The sequence below is a fragment of the Homalodisca vitripennis genome, chromosome 1 (genome assembly GCF_021130785.1).
Source record: "Homalodisca vitripennis isolate AUS2020 chromosome 1, UT_GWSS_2.1, whole genome shotgun sequence".
Lineage (NCBI taxonomy): Eukaryota > Metazoa > Arthropoda > Insecta > Hemiptera > Cicadellidae > Homalodisca > Homalodisca vitripennis.
In genome coordinates, this window is record NC_060207.1 from 97,595,918 (window position 1) to 97,620,667 (window position 24,750).

Genomic DNA, 24,750 nt, shown 5'->3' on the forward strand with positions numbered 1-24,750 from the left:
ATCTTGGATGAGTGATGTCGCCCATAATACTCTTATCAGGTGAGTTAGAAGGCGCTTCACTCCGCCGACCTACAAAACATGATCCGGTTCGATTGTGGCCCCGGTTCACCGATTCGGCCATCCGTCCTCAGCACATACTACTGTGCTTACTACGACATCTTGGAATGTACTGAAATCTTTAATATAATTGTAAATACACTTCTATTCCAGATTCAATGTTGCGTAAATATAAAAATATTTATGACAGTTACATTCTTTGTCAATATTATTTTATGGGGTCAAATTAAAATGATACTGAATAACAAGTAATTCGTGTTCTAAATAAAAATTAAATTTACAACACTTAACTTACGCCTAAATTTAGCCTTCATCACATTCCGTAAGTTTGTAAACAGTAGGAGACTACCCTCTCTCTACTCCACAACGGTTTTGAAAAGGAGCAAATTTATATTTTCACGAATGGCCAAAATCTGACAAGGGTAGGCATTCTTCATGCCTTTCTAAATCAACGAAACCAACACCAATTTCGAGACATATTTCGGGAACGCGAAATGTCAAATTGTCCGTGGGGAGGGGTCTTCTTGTTTTATTCATTCCATTTGTGAATGATATACATGAGTTAGTTTCAACTGTTTAGAATGGCTGTTTTATAAAAGCTTAAAAGAAAAAGTGAAATTGTAAACTGAATTATATAAACCATCACCAACAAAGAACATTGAATAGGTCATACTGATGTAGCGCGTAATTAAAATAGTGCAGTCGGGTTTTTTCATTCATTAATTTTCTGGTTTTAAATAAAGTTTTGGTCACAGCTGTATAAGATACTATTTCTGAAGAAATAAAAAATATGTTTTACTATTCCACGAGAAGTGGTAGGAATTTAAAACAGAGGTTTCGCATATCTCATAATCATATCCAAATGTAATATTTTTGTAAAGTACAATGTACATGAAATGTGACTGGAGCAATTGAAATATAATTTTTTAACTCGATTTCCTAAAGACAATTATTTTAATTGTTAATCTTATATTGTATTATATTGCAAATATAATATCATAAATTTGTAAAAAACTTGTTACTCGCTAAAGCAAATATATGTAAATACTGCTAAAAGTTCACTTTTAGCCGTTTCAATTTGGAACTGGTTACAACATTTCCTAAATTTCCCTCATTAAAATTTTCGTTATTTTTTCCCGCATTCAGGGAAGTTATTATTCTTAAACAACAGTAATATAACACATATTTCCTTATCTAAAATTGATTGATGATTGATTAATATCTCTATGTACACATAATAGTAAGTTACCAAAAGTATAAACATATTTTAAGTTAAAACAAAAATGACAAACGATTTAAGTAATTGTCTAAACTTGAAAAATTGCATAAGAAATTAATTCGTAAATTTGTTTAATTTCAGCACCACGTTACTATGTGTTACGTTTCAAAAATGGATGTTACAGACTACTTAGGTATTTAGAAATAATTTCTGAAATTAGTGTAATAGTCACATTTAATTACGTATTTAGTTTAAGGCAGGAAAAATATTTTAGTTTTGGAGCAAAAATATAGATTTTGTTTACATTTCAAACCCTGCTAAATAAAACTGATAAAATGCTTGCAGGTATACAAATCTTTTAACACAAACCAAATATATTTTTAACTTATTATATTAAATGTTAAAAATTGTAAGATACGGGAGCAAAATTTGAAATCTTGAGACACGTAATTTTTAAATGTTCACAGACCCAGTTTCTTCAGCGCCTTGACTTAATTTGGGCTGGGTGTTAGATTGAACCCAGAATCTTGTGTAATTTGGATTGCCTAGAAAACCATGCATGGTTTTGACAAAAGAGGCTGGAAATTTTATTTCTAAGCGTTGACGATCGTTTTTGAGATTCCTTTTTACGTTTCGTAGATAAATTCATCACACGTATTTCACAGTATACAACACACAATACTGTATTTAACCTCACAATGGTTGTGCTTCAATGATAACTGAAGTGTAGCCAATTATTTAATACCGCACTTACAACATAGCTTACTACAATTTAAACTTGCTGTAAGTTTCAGAAACATAATTGCACAAAATTACTAAAGAGATAATTAGTTAGTATGAAAGCTCAAAACGCCAAGTTATAGAGTTCTTTGTGTAACCTTCAAACTGTAAAATAAAAAATATAAACTAAATATGCTCTTGTTATTGTCGCGGATTTTCTGATTAGCACCAATACCCGAAGACCCACTCAAATGCTTTCTAATTTTGGCATCCAACAAATCTATCTATGCTGATGATAAGTTACTTTCGTAGTGGAAAATACACTATATTAATAAGAATCTCCACCAATTTTATAATTTTTCGTAAAAAATAAATATAAGAATAAAACAAAATAAAATTTTTTAAATGTAACATTAAATTTATTTTTCATAACAACAAAAATCCTATTACAGATAAAAAAGGCAGTCCTATATAAGTGGTAAGAAATTGGTTCAATTTGGTCTAGTGGTTTTTAAGGGAAATGTGAATACATAAGCAAAAAACAAGTAAAACAAAATCTAGGCCAACTGAACATTATAGCTTAACTTACTACTTAAAACACTCCTGCTTCATAATCTTGTCATTTCTCTTTTTCTGTATATAACAAACTCTTCCTTGCCATTCTCGAACTTTGGCTGCACTGCTTCGCCTCTATTTGACTTGTTTCAGCTTTTTTATTCGGTAAATTTCGCTTAGAGTTTGCGAACAGTTTTTGACTCCAAGATCATCCAAAACTATTAATTTATTCTTATTCTCCTTATTTAAACAAATCACAGCATCATATGTACAAATTTTAAATACTAACAAAAATGCACTTTCGGTAATCGCACTGTGTTTAATGCTTTTCTGTGCTTTCAGTGCCTCAGTCTTAAAGCAAAGTGAGCATTCTTAGGCCTAAGCCTAACCTCAACCTCAGGACTAACCAAACCTTCCCTTCTAGACCCACTCTCAACTTCAATTTCACATTTTGTACGTAATGTATACCACTAGGGTTATTTTTATTCATGTTTACACATTCGAACTAAAAAATAACACTTAGTTTATATATATATATATATATATATATATATATATATATATATATATATATATATATATATTATTCCACAGCATCTTTAGAAATAAAGTTGTTTTTAAACAAAACAGAATACAATACAATTCCAACAAATACTGCAGAACAATAAAAACAGAGAATATTCAGGTTATCCAACATAAAAAAATAAGTTTACTTAGAAAGTCGATGTAACTATACGAGTGTCGTTCTAGGAAATAGTTTCTTTGGCTTAAATTGCTTTGCAGGCGTAAAAAAATTAATTTCACATCAATGAAAAGTTAAATACCTGTATACAAGTGTGTCACGCCACTGCACTCACAATTAAACAGTAGTATAATAGTAGTTTGCTGTAGTATATGATTAGTAGTTGTTTGTTTTTTTTTTTATTTTCATTTTAACTATACATTGTTATTCATACAGTTTTATTTCTTTATTTTTTACTAGCTTTACATTTATTACATAATAGCTTGATTAGTCTGTTTGCCTTATTTAGACTTTGACTGTATTGCTTTATTAAATTATCAATAGTGCCAATACTAAATGTTTGTATAATAGTTGAATCATGTACATATTGTATTTAAAGCTTATTTTGTAAATGGGTTGCCATTAAAATGAATAAAGTAAATAATAAATCAATGCGCTTTAAAATTATTGATTAAAAAATCGAATTTTTTGACAAAAATCGTATGTCTCCCTTCAATATATCCTAAATCTATTTGTGTAGTTATTATTAAACTTTTTGTTCATGAGGTTCTCTCTTCACCCCTATTGCAAATTTGTTTGTAGCCTACTTCCCCGGGAATCGAAACTATGACCTCTCGATTAAAGAACCGCAACATTACCTTTACGCTACGGTGAAGGTAAACGAAAACACTAAATATATTTCATATTTTTGATAAGTCTTTCACATTTCACTGAACATAGTTTTACGTACGTTAAGACTTGTACTGTAGTAAGTTAAACATTCAGTTACTCATATTAAATTGTCAAATCACTGCTTTCATAAAACATAATTAATTATTAAGTACACAATAGTGCTATTGGGTTAGGTTACTATGATTCATCAGTAGGCTACACATTGCATGAACTCTTTACTTGTTTTTCTGCTATGTTTATATAACCTAAGGTAAACTCAGTAACTCAGTAAGTTGTCAGTAACTCAGTCAGTAACTTTATACATACACGTTTGATTCTCATCTTCTCAATCTGTAGGTTATATGTTGAAATTAACTGACTTCTTTAAGTAAAACAATTATTACAATATTAGACAAACAATTGCATTATGTACACATTTTTCAACATATGAGAAGATTAGAATTTTACGAAGAGAAAATTACAAAGTTTAAAAACTCGTTATAACTACGAAGGGTTATTTGTATATGGTTTACTATTGACGATGAATAATTTGAAAGAATAACAGGGTTTTTAACATTTTTCATAGTTTGTAACAAAAAATTTTATATTTTTAAATTACTTTCGGATTGGCGATGGCCAACAAGTCTAATACGCTAGACTTGGAATCTTTAGTCTGATTAATGCAGGATTAAATCCTGTCTCTGACCGTAATACTTTTTATCAGTACCATCAACCTTGTATGTACCAACTCTCCTCTGCATTATGTTTGATAAGTACCTCACATAAACCGGTGGCCCGTGAGGACGGGCAGAATAAGGCTTAAAAGAATAGCCTCTTCTTAAAAACAACTTGTTGACAAAATTCCTAGAATAACAGATAGCGTACAATTCCTGTAATATATATAAAATGTTAACTTAACTTAAACAACAAAATATTTATTACCTATCAGGCATTGAAATCTTGGCAAAATAATATAAATAGATAATAAATAAATATACACTTTACCAATTATAAGAATATAAGTGTTTTGAACGAAAACAGGTGAAACTGCAAATTTAGTGCCAAAGACCAAAATAAGGTATTGTGTCAGTGATGTACAGGACACGGCACAGATGTGTATCTAGGCCGGTATCGATATATCACTTGGAGAGGGAAAGCAGAAATGTGACACATTTAACCAGATTAGAGCCGAGGCAGCGATTTCGGGAATAAGCGGTGCTTGTGGCGCTCATATCAGCCCGCGGCGGAAATTGTAACTATTTGTACGGGGGCTTCATTGTTGGGATTTAGCGGGGCCTTTACTAGATGAAAATAACTCTTTACTGTCTGACAGAAAAGTCTTGCTTTTTTATGTAACATGTTGACATCTTATTTTCGTATAGTTCTTTTTTTAATTTCTAACGTATTCATATATTCGACATCTCATTAGAATTAAAATGCTTATTTCGATATTATTTTATTCTCTTCCTCTTTTTACAAATGAGCAAAATCGTGTTTTGTACGATTTAAATCTAAGTTAAAATACACTAGTAAGGAAGAATATTATACTCCTTCAGGAGGCCCTCTGGGACATACGGAGATGAGATACGGTGCCCCGCGAAGTGTCGCAAAGTCTGCTTAATTAGAATTTATTTACAAATGCGTGGTTACACTGGTTTCATTGTTTTCACATATTTTGTTTTCTATGAATGTTAGTTCAGGCAATTCCAATAGTTGAATTTTATTATTAATTTATTTTATTTTAATAATAATGCTTTATTTAGACGTATGCAAAATTCCTTAAGATGCATGCATGTAAATAAAGATTAAATTCAATTTAATGATTATTATAGTTTAAGTTTTATCTACAAACAAATAATCAGAAATAAGAAAATACAATTTGCTTGGCTTACAAAATATACATTAAGGTAATCGTTACAGAGCGCGCTCAAGGATATTTTCATACTATATTCCTAAGTGAAAAAGTGTATATACCTGAGGCCAAAATAGAGAATTTGTTATTAACATTTAAAATATTTTTTATGCTATAGACCATAATTTTAAAATGTTCAACTGTTTAAAACATAAAGTTTTTAAAATTAAAAGTATATAAAAGGGTCTTACATTATATAAAGTAAGTACATTATGTACCCAATGAAAAGCATTTTTTCATCAATTTAAAAATGCTTTGAAATATACATTATAAATAACAATTTCACCTCATAATGTACCCTATTTTGAAAGTTTAATCGTTTTTAGTAAAAATTGTTTGCCGTCCAAGATGTCACATAATAGTGTGACACAAGAATTGATTGAGTTGGTCCTGATCCTTACCCTTATTTAAGAAATAAAAAAAAACATAATTTGTATTAATTTTATTGTGTTTTCCGAGAAACATACAACTGAATCTCCCACAAAAAGACGTACCTAAAATTGACACATTTTTATGAGATTAAGTGAACTATTTTAGAATGTAGTTAAGTACTCCGGTCACCTCGATCCAAGAATATAAACAATGTTGTCAGACTAAATATTTAAACCGATTTGGGAGTGATAAATGAAGGTGGGGCGGTTTTTTTTAGTGTACAAAAGATGTCAGATATTGTTATTTTACCTGATATCTTCTATATCATTATTATTTCATTCAAGCAGAACAGCTTTTAGGTTAATATCCGAATACGTATATTGTAACACCGATATTAGTATAACTAAACAAAGAAGAATAAAAAATAATATATAATAAGTATCCATTGTCGGCACACAACTTAACTGTACGTATCTTCAGCTAATTAAGGTACTGATGTTTTGTTCATAAACCCCTCCTCACCAATTGCTTTGTATTTAAATTCAGTAATGCATTTTAATATACTTTAGGCCTATATGAACATAGTATCAGTGGTCCTGAAACTAAATTTAAAATCATCCTTTGAGCCTGAGTGTTATTTTGAGTTTTTTTTTTATTTTTTTAATTACAATAACTAATTGATTAAGACCCGACATGGCATTACTGGAATGGTGTATGTGTCCGTCTGTCCAACCGTTTGTGCGATAATTCTCGACAGATGAGTCGCAGAGACAACAATATTCACACATAAACATATAGCTTACTCTGGTCCAAGGAAGGACCCTGTAGATTTTAGGGTAAAAATATCAAAGGGCAGTCCGTCTTTCTGTCTATGTGATATCTCTCGATAGAAGATTTTAGAGACTTTGAACTTAGAAAGAAGTTCCAATTATCCCACGAAAGAACCCTATTAATTTTGAGATCAAAAGTACAAATGGAATTGGACAAAGTCTGTTCGTCTTTACGATGCCATGTGTTCTGTTCCTGGTTCTATTTGCGCGGGCGGCAGGTCCTTTAATACGGGTACTCCATTATATTGGTTTATGTTCATACCAATAGTTATTATAATTTGAACATGTCGATTTATCGTGTATTATTTAATTTTCTATATAAGATTTTCAGTTGCAGAGTAAATTAACATACGATTTCACAGTTTTAAAATGTTACTTGTTTATCTGTGATATAGGCTACTTCTCAGAGCCCGTCTGTAAGGCAACACCGTATTTGGATACGTCTTTGTTTCATTGTGAAACTTATAAAGACTCTCCTAAAACAAGTCAATAACATACGCTGAATTAAATAATGGTTAAGCTTGTCTGAAAACAAAAGACACCGATTGTTCATTTCTGATTGTTTGTTATTTGCTGTCATGTGGAATGCTATTTGCTGTTATAAAGAATGGTCTTGTTAATTCTAGAATTTTTCCAGGTGGTAAATGAATTTTGGAAACATGTAAGGTTATTATAACTGACTACGATTGGTTGCCTCCCGATCTGTGACAATATCGCGAGAGTTAGGTGGACGTTCCTCCTCCCTCCCAATAATAATGTCTTGTCACATTTGAGTGATCAATATTTTAAATAGGGTTTAAACTAATGCCTTGGCGGATACCTCCGGTCTTTTTCTGAATTGTTTAGACGTATTCAAAGCAAAATTTCAAATCGGATCCATTACTAACATTCATTAGCTGCAAATAATTATTGTTATTTTTGCTTTGTCTACAGTCTTTATTTACTTTGGATAATTACCTTGGTTTTTATTCAGATTAAATATTTTTTTATTTTGAAGTTTATAATTTTAAATCAAAGAGGTCCAATTCTCCATACTATTTTCTTTCAAATATAAAAATTTCACACGATTAAATAATCAAGGTGTACTCCCAATAGTTCTTAAAATTTGTAACCGATTTGTAAATTTTAATAAGTAAAAATAAATAAATAATCAAAATGCCAAAATAAATAATCAACACACTACACACAATTTAGTTCCTGAAAATAACATTTGAACTGATATATCATGATGTTCATCGGTATTGAAACCAGATGGAAAGTTTTTATACAGCCAACGCTACCTAGCGGACAAAGTCGGAAGCTGCAGTTCCCCGTTATTCCGTCAGGTAGCAGCGCGCTCCGTCCAGTTTAGTGCTGCTACCTGGAGAGGAAATATTAAACAGTGTTCTGTAGATGTTCTTTCAACGAACCATATCAGACTATGCTTTAAAAATACTGCACTGAAATCTACACTTACAATATATTTAATTAAATTTAATATCTATCTGTGTGTTTTGAAGTTAGTGCACTGCTAGAGAATGCACTTTACTTCTAAGTTATGTAGTATTCAAAATTAAGAAAATAGGTATGATAAAAATACTGCTCGTAAGGGGATGTTCTTGTAAAATTCCTACTAAACTTTAAACATATATCTTCAGACAATCACAGAGATCAACAATCTGATTGAGCAGTTAAAAAAAAACATTCTCAAATTCTCATTTTGCATAATGATAAACATTGTTACAGTAAATACAATATCTTATGTAACTAAATTAATAATTTCTTGAAATTTTCATATGTGGGGTTTCTCCTGAAAATAGTTGGTTGCCTTTTTGAAGGTTGACTACTTATATTATTTGTATTAAATAAAATATTATATTTATATGCTTTTTATTCGACTTAACTTGTGCACACAAACACAAGTCCTATGTTTTCATCAGGGTTTAGATTTTTATTTCCAATAATCTCATCCAGCTGCTCTATTCATATTAGTTGTTTTATAGTAGAGCATTCAATTAAAAAAATTAATTACATCTCTGTTAAACTTCTAAATCCAAGTTTCCTCATTTTTATGTTACAACTACTTATATTCTTATTAAATTATCAATTAGCTTGGAAGTGTTAATAGTACTTTGCGAATCAACGTTCTTAATCGTCAAACTTAAAAATAAGAATAACATTATTTCAGTCAATATCTTATTAAGATTGTTCGAACTTTATTTTTCTCAAACAAATGTGACTCTCGGTGGGAATTTTTACTTGATATATGCATATATATATATATATATATATATATATATATATATATATATATATATATATATATAAGTTACACGTATAGTAACATTTAAATTGTTCATGAACCCCCTTTGGATTTCCTCCTGAGGATTTAAGATTCACAGGAAGCCCTCTTATGACCTGAAATTACAATTTGGTTTACGTTAGCTCAAACAGGTGTCAGAATTTCGTCCGAATGATTTTATTCGTTGTGTATTAAAAAAAGTCACTAAAAATTAATAATACCGTTCACTGTAATTCTACCATATCCATACCCACTCTAACAGTGCCATATATAGCTTTAATACAATTCACATACAACGCAGAAAACGAACACGACCACTTGTTAAAACCTGAACAAGGCACTTTTACACTGCTTTGTAGACAAGACATCATTTTTCTTGCCAATTACGACAGAAGTTTCTTATGTTTTCCCATTTTCATTTTGTGGCCCTGTATTCATTGTACTTTTACCGACAAAGGGATTATTCACAAACTGAAACGTACACAATTTAATGACGCTAACTTTATCACGGCCTGTTCCAGTCATACATACTCGGAGGATCGTTAGAGGAACAAATTGAAGGACCTTTGTCTTTATTTGGCAAAACGGCCAAAACAGCAAACACCAGACCATTATCTCAAGTTTATTGCTATTAAAACTTCTAGAATTGTAATATTTCAACTGTATCTTCTTTATAACTTTGTGAATATCTCCTGAGATTTAAGAGTTTATAAAAAGAAACGCAGTCTGTCAAGCTATAAAGCACCAAAACATCTTGTGGAAGCTTTACTTTGTAAAAGTGCAACAAACCGACGTTGAGTCCAAAAAGCTACTTTCCTTCTGAAAATGTCTTCCTGTACTTAGCAATTCAATTAAACCACTTGTTATGTTCCACCGTTGTTAACATGGGAGACAACAGTTGCAATGGGCAAAACTTCTTGTTCTATTATCTAGCTTATTCTACTTTGAGTTATTAACTATATGTTATGGGCTTTAATTCTATGTATGAATTCTGTAAATCGGGGTTTTTCTCCACCACCTAGAGAATGCTTAAAAGTAGTGAGCGTATCGTATTTATATTTGGAATGTTGGATATAAAATATGTTAGTGATGTCATTTAATAATTGCGGTCAGCAATACACCCATAAGAAGTTAAGAATAAGTATTTGTAGGATGAATGATCCGAACTTTTTACTCCTAACTATAAAACTGTAAATATGGCTATGACCAATCCCTGTTGCAGTCAGGTACAAGGAACGCTATTTTGGAGGTAGATAGTGAAGTATTGAGCTCAGGTCATTAGAGGTAACGAGGGGCGATCACGTGACGGTCGCCATGTTGTAAATCAGCTGATCGTGTGGACCACAACAATGCCGCAATCAGCTGTTCGCCACGGTTCAGAGGTTCACGGTTATTGGACACCTCACTCCATCACCGCCATCACGGTTATGGAGGGGAATTGTTTCAATGTATGGAGCTGGCGGGCCCTCCATTTTCCCTCTCAGATATCCGGAATCAGTACTTTATCGGTAAAAAAAACAATGCGCAATAAAGGCGCAAATATAGGTGCAGTTAGGAAACAAATAGGCTGATTCGTGAGATTGAAATTATAGGCTTTTTGAATTTTACTAAAGAACCCACCTGACCACTACGCGGGCAAACCTTGCTCGCTACGCCTGCGTATTTCCGTCCTTGAGTATTGGCTAGCTCGTTCCATACTTGAATATAGCGTATATTATAAGACGCTTGACCGCCGATGGATTCTTCTTAATTTACTCTTAGTACTTATAAGTACTCTGCTTATCGTACATTTTGCAGTAACGAATAACCCTTCCCCCCAAAAAGCTAAGTATGCTTTTAGCTGTTGTGAGCATTGTGCGTTCATAGAAAATTAGGTTCAGTGATTATTGAGAAAAGCATGGACAAAAATTCCAAAGTAAAACTGGCTTGATGTATGGTAAAATGCCCTTAAACACTCTCCCGCACAATTTCGAATTATATTGCTGCAACAAAGAAATGTATATAAATAATTTAATAATAATCTTTTTCTTACTCGTGCAGTTCGATGTCGTGAGCTATTCTCTAACTCCGAAACCTTGCAACCTTGAACGTTCATGTTGTAGAAGTCTGGTTTAAATCCTACTTCATTTACTTATTAGGTGTCACTCACTGCTCGGCAGCGGCGAAGAAAATTTATTCAAAACAAAAAGGCGACCGCGACGCGAGAGTACGACCCGGGCAGGGCCAGGCTGTGCTGGTGGGGCAGGGCGGGGGCCGGGAGGACACGGTAACGATTTAAACACGGAGTTGCGGAACAACCCGGTCATTTGTGGGTGAAAATATTCGCCGAGCGCACGAGCTAATTGTTGGGTTTGCCAGCGGCCATATCGCTCGCCCATCGCCCATCGAGCGGAGGTCCGGCCCGACCAACGTCTATCAGGCGATCGCCTGGACTCGCTGTTCGACCTATTAGACAAACGGGTTTGCGTGGACTTGTATTTTTATTTAGATTAGCGAACTAGAAGGTTGACTTTTTTTGAAGAAGATACGCTATATCCTGAAACTGTTCATGATGGTTAAAGAAGGAATAGTAAGAAATTATGGTGGACTCATCAGAAAAAAACAACGAGAACTGATAAAAGAATTGTCGCCATCTTCTAGAGGGAAGGTGACGAACACAATGTGTGCTCTTGATGTTTATCAACCAAGTCGGGAGAGCAGTAGAACACAGTGACGCGTTTGTAGTTAGAACGTACGTAGTATAATAAGTTGTTCGTACCAATGCTATCAACTAGGTAGGTGTGTTAGGTGTGTACTTTCTTCTCCATATACTAGGGCTATAGGTCTAACAGGGCAGGTTAAGAAAACAGAGCCTTTGTAACTTAGGGCCGAAGCTGAAAGTGTGGGTAGAACACGGTTCTCTACAGTGGCGCGTGCGTAGTTGGAACACAGTATAACTAAGTGTGCGTACCGTTAACCGAGACCGTTTTTCAAAATTGGAAGAATCCAAAAATCATTTATTGCAATAATATTGATTAGACAATCTGTAGCAGCACTGAAATGATTTACACAAGCTAAACATTTATGTCGAATTTTAACATTAAAATTGTTTGTGAAATGTATAACATTAAATGTAAGTTTTATTTGACAGATTTGTTCTGGTGCATTATGATTGAAGCGTTGCTAAAAAACATTAAATTAATGCACTTGTTCAATAGTATTATCTCTACCTGCTTTTTGTAAATATTTTTTTTTCTAATTAATGTTTTCTTAAATATATTTGTATTGTGAATGCTATAGATAAATAACTACTTGTAAGTTATATACTTGGAAAGTTCATCTAACTTTTAATTGAAATTATAATCATAAAATTCAACGCAATCGAAACGCATAAAAATAAAACTAATGAAATACAATAATGTCGTAAACAATTTAACTGCAAATAGTTTTAAATGTGAATCCCCAGAGAGAAACAAACGCTTAATCCAATGATATTCATAATCTTTCCGTACTGTTGTCTAAATAATCTGCTCATAGTCGAGTGCAGTACGTTTTTACGTGCTCATAGAAATCGGAAAATAAAATAAAAGCCAAGCATTAAAATTACGAGCGATATTGTTAAAGGAGATTTTATTCAGTAAAGATGGGATGTGTGATACAAAAATAGTATTGTTAATTCAGTTGTACTAGGCTTCGTTCATTTGGTGCTAGTAACAAAATTAATTACATAATACATTTTTGGCAAGGCAATTTAATGTATTAAACTTTTACAGCAATTCTCACAAATTTGAGTCCGGGACTTCTTTTTTGCACATAATGGTCGGACCGTACCCCATTGATTCGGATATCAATATTATCATGCTGAACTTATTTTTTCAAAATACTCCATACTCCAAAATACAAAATGCTTAATTGGTGAGTTAATTAATGTTTAATTGACACCATGCGATTGGCAATGTCTATACTAAGGAAAGGCAGTTGAAATCATATGTCTCTTTTAAAGTCTTAAATATTATTGTTTTTTGTATCACTGACAATTTTTAGTATTTCGGAAAGATGCTAACCAACTCTTTTCTCAACATAACTTATAACTAGAATCAGTGTGGATAACTAATTCATTCAAATTATCCGTGGACTGAGAGGATCGATCATATGTGACAGGTTTCAAGTCTCTATAAAGAGTCGTCGTACAAAGAAACACCTGTACGGACGGATGCACTGCCTTTAAACTTTCAACCCTAAAATCATATAGGGTTCTTCCTCGGACCATGATCAGCTACGTACCAAGATTCAGTTCTCTAGGACCTTTATATTACGATTTGCTTTATAGACTGGCAGGCGGACCGACAAGACCATCCTTTGATCGTTTAATATTAAAAAAGATAGGCTTCTTCCTTAGAGAAATATATACGTCACGTTTCAAGTCTTTGAGATATATATCAATAGTAGTTATCGTACAGGCGGAAGAACGGCACGGTATCAATAAGACGATGTCGGGTCCTTAATATACAATTTTGGGGTTTATAAGGAACAGTTTGATCAATCTAATGCTGCCAACTAGAGCAATACACTGAGTCGACGTTAGAACTGATCGAATATACCTAAGCTGGATACACAAATACAGAACTAAAAATTGAGTACAACCTCTTAAATGACTCTGCTAGGATGGGCCCCGCTAAGGCCCGCGGCCGCACACTCCACGCTCGTGCTACACGGCCTCAGCCTATCATTTCCCGAGTTTGTTGCACTTCACTATTATCACATCACTCCTCGACCTATCAAATCTTCAGCTGTCCAGCCGGCTGTAATTTTAATAGCGATCCTCCACCTTTGTATTCACTAAACAAACTGGTTCAGTCCTATATGTAATGCAAATTAATACGACTGTAATTCGATTTCAAATTTTGTTGTATTTTTTCAGCTGTCAATTTACAAACCTATTATATATTGTAAAATTATTAGGAAATGTATATATTGTGATATTAATATTATTGCCTCTAGTATTACTGACATTTATATATCTATACTACATATAAAAGTATAGGCCTAATGATGCTTCTCTGTGAGTTTGTGAATGTGTGTTACTCAATAACGTAAAAACTACAAGACCGATTGTACTGCAATTTTACATGGACATTTTTAGGGTCCCTGGTTAATATATAGGTATATTGCTCCTTCTAAAATCTCTCTGGACTACGCACCACTGATACCTTAAGTTGCGAAAGTCCCATAAACTGAAAGGTCCTTTAAATATAATTTTCTGTTCTGTGTAAAAATTGTTTTATGACAGCACAACCATATGTTTAATTAATTTAACTATTTTATAAATATTTTAAGATAGATAATCTTGAAATCAAACAGTACGTATAATAGTAACTAAACTTCTTTTCTGAGGTCGCTTATTGAGCACAGAGTTTATCCAGATAAGAATGGCCGAAAATAGAAGCTTTATGACTGAAGTAGCCTCCTCAGACCTGCTTGTGTATACATATTCTTCATCAGGGCAACAAAGCGCTCAATTAATTGTGGCACCAGCAATATCTTAGAGTGGAACTATATTACAACGGCCGAAAGTAGACGCTTTATGATTGAAGTAGTCTCCTCAGACCTGCTTGTGTATATATATTCTTCATCAGGGCAACAAAGCGCTCAATTAATTGTTGCACCAGAAATATCTTAGAGTGGAATTATATTACAACGGCCGAAAGTAGACGCTTTATGATTGAAGTAGTCTCCTCAGACCTGCTTGTGTATATATATTCTTCATCAGGGCAACAAAGCGCTCAATTAATTGTTGCACCAGAAATATCTTAGAGTGGAACTATATTACAACGGCCGAAAGTAGACGCTTTATGATTGAAGTAGTCTCCTCAGACCTGCTTACATGTACATATTCTTCCTCAGGGCAACAAAGCGTTCAATTAATTGTTGCACCAGAGAAATATCTTAGAGTGGAACTATATTACAACGGCCGAAAGTAGACGCTTTATGATTGAAGTAGTCTCCTCAGACCTGCTTACATGTACATATTCTTCATCAGGGCAACAAAGCGCTCAATTAATTGTTGGCACCAGCAATATCTTAGAGTGGAACTATATTACAATGGCCGAAAGTAGACGCGAAGTAGATTTCTCAGACCTGTGTGTGTACATATAGTTTTTTGATCGGGAAAACAAGGCAAAGTTAAGTATGACATAATAATACTAAGACCGGAATAAATATGGCCATGGTGTCCTTGTTTTTCAAAACGAAATTGCGAGCGAAGCCGATGTTAACTGGCAGTATTATAATATATATATATATATATATATATATATATATATATGTATATATATTATAATACTGTCCACGTATAATATTTTAAAACTTGATGTTATATTATTCTTAATATCATGCTTTTGTTTGTTAAGGTGTACGAAGTTGGGCCACAATAGTTTATATTCACTCTCCGTATATGTACGTTTATCGCAAATCAATATAACAACTAACATAGCCATTACTGTACGCTGACGCATTTAACGTGAATCTTGTTTAATATATGTATACCCCTGTTTATGTTTATTTAACAGCACAATACTGCACACGAAGAGAGATAATTGGCCACAATTCTGTTTACACATTAGAATGATTAGAGGCACGGCAAAACCAATAACAGTTATATCTGGGAGATAAACAATAACGGAGCCATAACAACAGAACAATAACGAAAACAGAACCGACCAGATTAATTAGTAGATCTGCCAGCAGAACGCCAGGTTAGTGTCACAATACATCAATACACGGTAAATGATAGTATAATGTTCATAGGTGCCCAGGTGGCAGCTATTAGTCAACAGTGTTATCGACCTACCGGTCTCTTCAAGACAAAAATCATACATTGAATATCCACCACTTCTGTAATTTACATACGAGTTCATGATTTTGATTTCTGTCTAATACTAGAAAATAATACGAGTATTTAGAAAATACAAGGTATTGGTCAGCTGTACTTCTTTCATTAGTTGGAAAAGTGAGTGAGTAAGTCCACAAACTTTACATAAATTTTTGTATTTATTAAATTGTATTAATATTAAACCCTTAAGTCCATACATGCATACTTATGAAATGAAATTAAACCATTTTTACAGTAACATGTTGAGTATGATAATGTCAGTGAATGAATTGTAAAAAAACCAAGTAAAACTTCCACAAAACAGGTATTGACATCTTTGATTTTCAAAGAATGATTTTCCTGGAAATATTTCAATTTAAAATAAAGGCTAGCTACACTATAGACAGCTGCACGATGGGCGATGTGCTCTAGCTCCAGCACGTGTCCCTTGATCTGCGTGTTCACTAGTTGTAATTGCGGGAGTCACGCAGGGTTAGGATCTCGTGCCGCAGCTATTCTTGTTGCCATTCCTTCACTTATCGTCACTCCCTGTCTCTCGCTCTTCTTCACCAACGGCTCATAAGTTTTATCGAATTTCTAGAAGCTAGCAAGTCTTTTGACCTGTCTTAAAAATATGTTGGTGTGGTGGGATTTTGGAATTAGGAATCCAAAGGATACATTATCACCTGTATCTCATAGTTAGTCAATAAAGTAAGAAGGCATATGCGTTGTTCAATACCCAAATTGTATTCAGTTGACTTATATTAGTGAGTCGATAGAACTATTGGTAACTAAAAGTAGTTTTTAATCCATTACACTTTACAACTACACGCTGTTCTTAGAAAAGGAATAAATTCGTCTAATACATTTAATTCGTTAAATCTTTTACACACTTTTACTTATTGATACATATATTTTCACCGTTCGCTGTGAAGGAAGATTTAAAATCAAAACTCGAATCAAAACAAATATATAATTCTAAAGGCATTAGAGTACTATTTTAAGGTATTTCTTAAAATATCTTCATTTTGAATATTTAAACGTAATTAAGATCCATTATGGTTTAAATGTAAAGAAATATAAAATCTAATTACTCAATAATTTCACGACAATCTCTTTGGTGCACCTGGTTGTAATTTAGAACCTTCCCTTTGTTCTATTAGAAGACTATGAACCAGACAGCGACAACTGCAGGTTTAACGAGTGGTTAATTATCATACCAGTATCGTCCAAGCGCAGATCGGTGCATATCATTATTGATGTTAGATTATACATTGTCACTGGGGGTTCCACGCGGGTACAGGCTATTATATTGTCGAGTTCCCGTCATAATGTGGGTGTGGCCGAGCCTATCAGGCTATCGGGGAAGGGTTGCCCGTGATACGGTTCTAATTATAGTTACACGTATCACATTGTTATGATCCCACCGAGATTTTACGATCCATGTGGTTTCTGCAGTTTTGATAGTGCTCTTGGCATTGGTATCATTTGTGCATAGCATTCTTTTACACGTACATTAGACATTTTCGAGAATAGAATGATTGTTAAAAATTTCATAAAGTTAAAAATTTCATAAACGAAGCCACTAGGGAGCTGAAATAGTGAGTAAAATGGAAATAAAAAAATTTTCATAGCCTCAAATACAGAAATGCAATACTAGTATTGATGCTGCCCACCCTGGGCCTGCCGACTGGTAATTTTCCTCGCGTTGGGACAGCGAGGTGACATAGTTTGAAGTATTCTAAATGTTACTTTAAGTATATATGTGTTGATACTTATAGTATCATACTTATAGTATATGTCGTTTTGATATGCCAAACTCTTCCCAAAACGACAACATTAAAACCTTTATTAGTATTTATTAATTATCATCAAAGAATGCTGCTTCTACTTTAAAATTATTTTTTGAATAAAAATGTTTGAGTTTGTGTTTGAGTCCACATGCCTAGTAAAAGTTAAAGTTATTGAAAAGGGAAGATACGGTCACCCTGACACTCCTTGGAATGAATCCTCAATTAGTGTTGTAAAGATTCAGTTGTAAGATGTTCCTGGGATAATAATATCTGGGCCTGAGAGACAAAGAGACGGTACCCTACTCACAACTCACATCAAAAACAACCACAATCCTACACATTTCGGGGAGATTAATTTATTTTATCGTACACAAATTTCCAGTCTGATTTGACAATTATGCTGGGAGTTATGGAGATTTGAATTATTATTTTTCTTTTACCTATTATATTGTATTCTCATTTTAGCTTCATCAACATTAAAGAAAAACAATGGCCTCAGTTTATTCCAAGGCTGAAGGCTATTAATTTGCAACTTATAGTTTTGTACTAAGGTAATGAAAACCATTCCCCCCGCCAAGTTATTGAAGTATATAGACTAATTGGCACTGAAAGAGCTCCGAAGGGCAAAACCTGAGGTTTGGGATCACATAGTCCAGTAAGAAACTAAATAATAGCTTTATAAAATGATCAAACATAGTAAGTGAAATTAAAGTGGTCTTATGAATTTTTCATTGGACCCTTTTCTGTAATTATAATATTGTAATTGAAATATTCACTCTGTCGTGCAGAACTTGTTGCTTTTAATGCAATACCATTAAATGGTAGCTCTAATCACTAAATACTTGTATAAACAGCATTAGCAACTATGTTTATGGCGTAAGTACACGTATTAATTTGTCCACACATGTCCACATAAGGGATTAATTTATTCTCCAAATCTTTAGCGTATGGTTAGGCAAATAAAAATAAGTCCATGTATGACAATAGTTACGAAAAGCATAGTAACCACCGTACAAGTTTCGGGAGGATCAAGTGTTTCCTGGAGACTTTAACGCCGTATTACAGTAGGCCTAATCGTCATATTTGCCAATACTCGGTTCGCACGATATGGGTCAGGTCGTCTGGGAACAAGGGATTCGCTGCAATTATGTGCAGGGCTATGAACTTCTTTAATAAGTACCTCTTCGTTCGGCAGCAAAAACGAACTGTAGGCCTTGAGCACGGCCCACGCTGCGCCTACTGCCTCCTCTTCGATATCGCGCACAACTAGGCGCCTCCTCGCAACGCTCTATTTATAAGGATATTGAATTCAGAAAGAGACTAAGAATAGAGAAATAAAACATCAAACCCATAAAAAACTGATCACCTCAACCTCGAGATCGCTTACAAAGTAGCCTGCTTTAACATAAATAGGCTAATTTTTTGTAGAAGATTGTCTTGATTTTTATTGAATATCTTATTTTAGTATTAGAATATTATTAATACATTTATTTCTCTAACCGTAATATTCCTTTTTTATATCGATGAGTTCAGAAAACCTCAACTGTTACTTCTATATTTATATTTGGGAAAATCATAGTTATTAATATTTTAATAAGATAAATAGTCATATCTGAATGAGAGGGGAGAACGCGCAAAATTTTAGCTGTGATCTTTAATATTGACGTTTGCTATACGTGTAAATCTTATCTTTGCAATAAACATTGATCGATCTCATATTAAATATAAAATAAAAATGAAAAACCTACATTTGTAAGCCAATTATCTATATTAATATTAATTTTACTTAATATTACTATACTTAATATTAGTTTTATCAATGAATGTAATTACTTATTCATTGGTCTCAACCACAAATACTGAATTGCTAATACATAAAATCAAAATGAATTACAAAACGTCAAAACAAATATTTTGTAAAATAATCCTCATAGTCCGTTGACAAGTTATTATAGTTTAGTAAGACCCACAACTAGGAAAACTTGAAATAAATAAATTTATAAATTACAAAATACCTATATAGCTGTGCTTAAAAAAAACATTTGAAGCGATAAATCTTTGAAACTGTAGACTTTTTTACAGGTAATAAATAGGTTCTATATAATAGAGCAAAATAACAGTTTTGGAGATTAAAGCCATCACACTAAAGACAGCTCTCCAAACAATACGTCAAGATAAAATGGTCTTGCTATTTGAAAAATAGCTACAAATCAATAGAGTGCTTAAGTGGAAGATATGTTCTATTTAAGGCCACCCTCACTTTAAGCTCTCCATTAAAGGCACTTAGGCCCCGCTAAGGGCGTTCAATTAGCCCGTTTAACCCGGTGTTTGGTGCCTGTGCCGAGATATTGTAGGGCGGGGGTGTGCGGAGGTCACGACTCGCTATATCATCCCTCGCCCCAATAATGATGTTGATTTTCCCTGTGCGATGTGGGAAAGGTACGTGTGAAAGTCTGCCCGGCCGAGCCGGCGCGGCGGGGCGCAGCCTTTGGCCCGCAATACCCGACAATTAAACAATTAGCCCATCAACAGCGGGGCGGGCGCGCTTTTCGGAAAAGTTTGAAATGTTTGTGATTTCTGGCGCGCGCGGCCTCTGTCATTAGGGCGTTACGACGATAAAACAATAAGGTGTTCCGCAAGGTTCGGCTCTGGTGCCGCTCATATTCTCTATTCGATGGTCTTTCACGATCGCAGTACTGGCTTAAATCGCTCCCTCCCCACGTCGAGGTTTGTTTATAGTCACTCTATTGTTTAGTTCGTGACATTGAAATGAAAAGAAAACTCTTCAAAACACTCTAAGATATTATTCTTTGTTGCTGTGTCTTTTAAAGCCGACCATTTTGTTGTTATTACATTTTAATTTCTCATAAAGTTGTAAGAAACAAATTTTGTGCATAATCATAATCATAACCTTAAATCACATTCAACTTATTGCTTCATCAAATTAGTTAATTAGTTGAAATAACTCGAATCTTGTTAATCGTATTAAATACCGCTTCTAATGTTGTACTTACACATTTTAAAATTACTTATCAAATTGTATAGTAACCTACTGGATTCTAATTGATCTATAAATTTTTTCCCATTTCACATTTACCAACATTAGTATTGTGTTATTTTTATATTACAAATTCTGGTATTTTCCATGTATATAAATTCCGCTAGGAATAATAAATATAAGATTATTATACAATTTATGTAAATTTTTCATTTACTGTTGCTAGATAAATATCTGAGCAGTCGTAAATATAGTAAAATGGGTTTACTATATTAACTATAATATTTCTTTAATATTCACATGTCTTCGCTTATAATTCATCATTATACTATCGCTCCAACTAAACCACAACTTGAACGCATGTGCATATAACACAGACACATTGATAGCCATCGATAAAAAAACTTTACATCATTGTTACCAACCCAAATCCACACTTAAATGTACAGCCTGGCACATTTTTAGAATATTTACACCCTAACCAGTCTCAACTTCTCAAAAGCCCACAGTCAAAATCACCAGAGCGTCAGACTCAGAATAGGAAAACATCAGTTCAGTAGCGACTTATCCCAATTAGATCCAGGTATATTTCTGAAATCGAATTTTTAACGTCCATTGTGGTTAGTTATGTTTAGTTTGGGTGGTTTTTAAAGATACTAGTAATTAGTTCTCATATTATCGTTTTCATACGACTGTATGCTACGTAAATATCGAGGAAGGACAAACAGGACATCAATGAATGGAAGCGCGATATGCCCTAAATACCGGTCTTTTCCAACGACCGATGTTAAAACGTGCAATAGGTGGATGAATTATTGTCCCTGCAGCAATGGTGATTATGATGTTCTATTAGTGGAAGCATCCTTAAAACCTTGGAGGACTCTTAATTTTAATTCCTTTAAGAGGGAGGTCTAAGGCCCATGATCTGATCCCTCAGCAATGATCTGACATAAGTATGAGACAATGGACGGAGAATCCTACTTTCGTAAACGATCTAGCTTCACAATTACAAGATATTTCGATAACCTTCAATGCCCTATAAGAGGACACTAACTTTTGACAAATTGAGGAAGTTCTACTTAACTTCCTCTTTAGTTACATTGAGGAATGACGTACTCACCCAGGGGGCGCTGCAGTCGCTGCTCAAGGGCTGGAAGGCCGGGACACACCTAAACGTCATATCCTGCCGTCGGCACGTTCTGCTCTCTATCAGGCCGCTCTGTTACCTGCAAACATGATAGGAGTTCTACAAATTTGCATTCAAATAACTGCAACAAAAATTGTCCTGCAGGTTAATTATTAGTGTAAGAGTGCATTCCTACTCCTTGAAGGCAAGTTGCTCGTGAAATTTGATGTGATTGTTTTACATAATGTGGTACAATCACATACTTCCTTCCAGTCCCATTCCTGGCCAATAATGTTGGTACGCAACAAATTAACTTGTTACGGCTACTAGACAACATTCTGTCTTTTGGAATAGTAATGCATTGTCAGTTATTAAATAATTGAGATTTTTTTACGTTTATTTCCTTGATTTTAAAGTTATAAGCTGGTTCTATCAATCAATAATTCGATCGTTCAATGTGGCTACACTTGCAAGTTTTTTCTAGAATTTATAAGATATAGATGGGTGAGATATTGGCGCTATCCTGCTGTTATTGGATGACCTTTCTCTGGTTACAACGCGGGAGTGTCCGGCAGTAAAATTGTGGCTTCTATAATATAAAATTTCCAAAATATTTTTGTATTCTTCCCTTTATTTTAGGCTAAGAATAATCTGAGTCTTGCCTAAAAATGTGAAAATGACTCCGGGCCAAAGATTCAGATCATCTACATGTATGAAATACTGTTTATTGCTTTTACCTAAAATTACGAAAAGGGTGCTTGTTTATGCAGCCATTGTCGCCAAATACCGCAATTTCTATTCTTTTCGGCCCCTGATTTCAACTACTAGTTTAAACTGAAAAATCACAAATTCTTCTGAACTGTGGACTTCAGTGCTGAAAGGTGGTGAGGATTAATTCAAGGGACTTGGTCTATCAGGGAGATCACATGTTTGTCCCTAAATCACTACAAAATATCATAACAGGGATACAAAGCAAAAAATAAAAATATATAAAATGTTTATTGAAAGTTTTTTAAATACGTGAATTGTTTAAGAAAAGTTCTAACCTATAAAGACCGGTTAAACTATAACTGTAGATAGTTGTATATACCTATATATATTTTTCAAGTATTATAATTACATACAACATATCTTAGTGTATATTTTTCCACTAAATAACATCAAAGATAATTGTACACGAAATAAAATTGAAATATTAATATTGTAAATCTCCTGAAATGCAGTTGCTATGACTATTTTGTATCTAGTCTATTTTGGTTTCGTTTACAAAAATAAAATTTATTTTTTATGATCGACCTCCACTTTTGAAAATCTTTGGTTGTTCTACAAAATACTTGCATGCATATTTAAACACCTTCATCCATAAAGGAACTACTTAGAGATTGCTACGGCTTCAGCTACGGCCGTCTACTGTCTTCATCCAAGCTAGCGCACGTCGTAACTGGCCGAGAATACGTCGTAAACACAGTAATGAGAGTCCAATGAAAGAGACTCTACTACCAATCCTGCTAAATGCAATGGCGGGTAAAATAAAATTCTGATGAAGTTGAATAAAGTTTCCTCCTTCGTGTCTTTTCGCAAAGAAATTGTTCTATTTATAAAAAAAAATTGTAAGTAAAGTTTGAAAGAGTTTCATCTAAAAACTCTTTTTAAACCTTGAGCAAATATAGGTTTCTGGTACTCTTCGTATATTAATGGTGTCTTCTAATTTTCAATAAATTGCTGGGATACAAATTTAATTCTGAATATTTATAAAAGAAGCATTTTATCAAGTTGAGAATGGACGTTGAACCGTTAGTTCCATTAAAAGCTGACATACTTTTTGAGGAAACTTTAAACTATTTTGCGACAGTACTTTTCACTTTACGATAAGGCTGAAGAAGCAAGCACCAAGATAAACTGTAAGCCTCGGCCCAGGACTTTAGTCATTTAGTCAAGTATTTATAGAGTAAAGGGTATAGTGGGTACCCTGTGTCCTGAAAGCTGTCCACATTTTGTCGTTTCTTCTAGGAAAACTCGATATGATTTAGCGAATTTGTGTACGATTTATTGTGTCCGTGGGTTCTGCTTATTATAGGACCAATTATAGGAGAGGATCATATTCATTTTATCCGTGTTCAAACAACTACAACAAGAGTGCCAGTATAAAAAGCAGATGTACAGTGCCATACCAGTCGTTAGGTATCAAAATTGTTCTTTTTACACATGACACGGAGAACTCTGAAAACTCAAGATTGTTTACTCCTTTTGTTTTAAAGTAGACGCTATAAGACTTATTCTGTCCAACCTCATGTACCGCTGGCTTGAGTGAGGATCTTATTAAACAGAACTGGTCTCAAACAGAATTTGACCTATCTGGAACTTAGACCAAAAGTCCGACGTCTAAGACCACTCGGCCATCGGCACTCTCATTCCCACTCTGTGTGTGAGTGTCATTGGCTCCGGTAGTGAGAGCAATTTATGCTTTGATTGGTTTGCATCAATTAGTCAATGAGGCTGATTATATGTCAAAGTAAATGTTCAAAAATAATAACATTGTCTTTGCGTCATGCACGATAATAGACAAGATTCCTGGACATAATAACAGAGAGTTCTTGGTAGTTGACCAACTTTCGTGAAAATCTCGACTTGGGCTAGAAAACCT

General features: G+C 33.7%; 1 protein-coding gene across 1 annotated transcript in view; it reads right to left on the reverse strand.

Moving 5' to 3' along the window:
• LOC124367341 (transcription factor AP-2-epsilon) overlaps window positions 1-24,750 on the reverse strand; it is a 142,271-nt gene that overhangs the window by 96,897 nt on the left and 20,624 nt on the right. Inside the window, exon 2 of the mRNA XM_046824098.1 lies at window positions 22,101-22,206. Coding sequence (XP_046680054.1) covers window positions 22,101-22,160 — 60 coding nt within the window. The 5' untranslated portion in view covers window positions 22,161-22,206. The remainder of the gene's footprint in view (window positions 1-22,100; window positions 22,207-24,750) is intronic.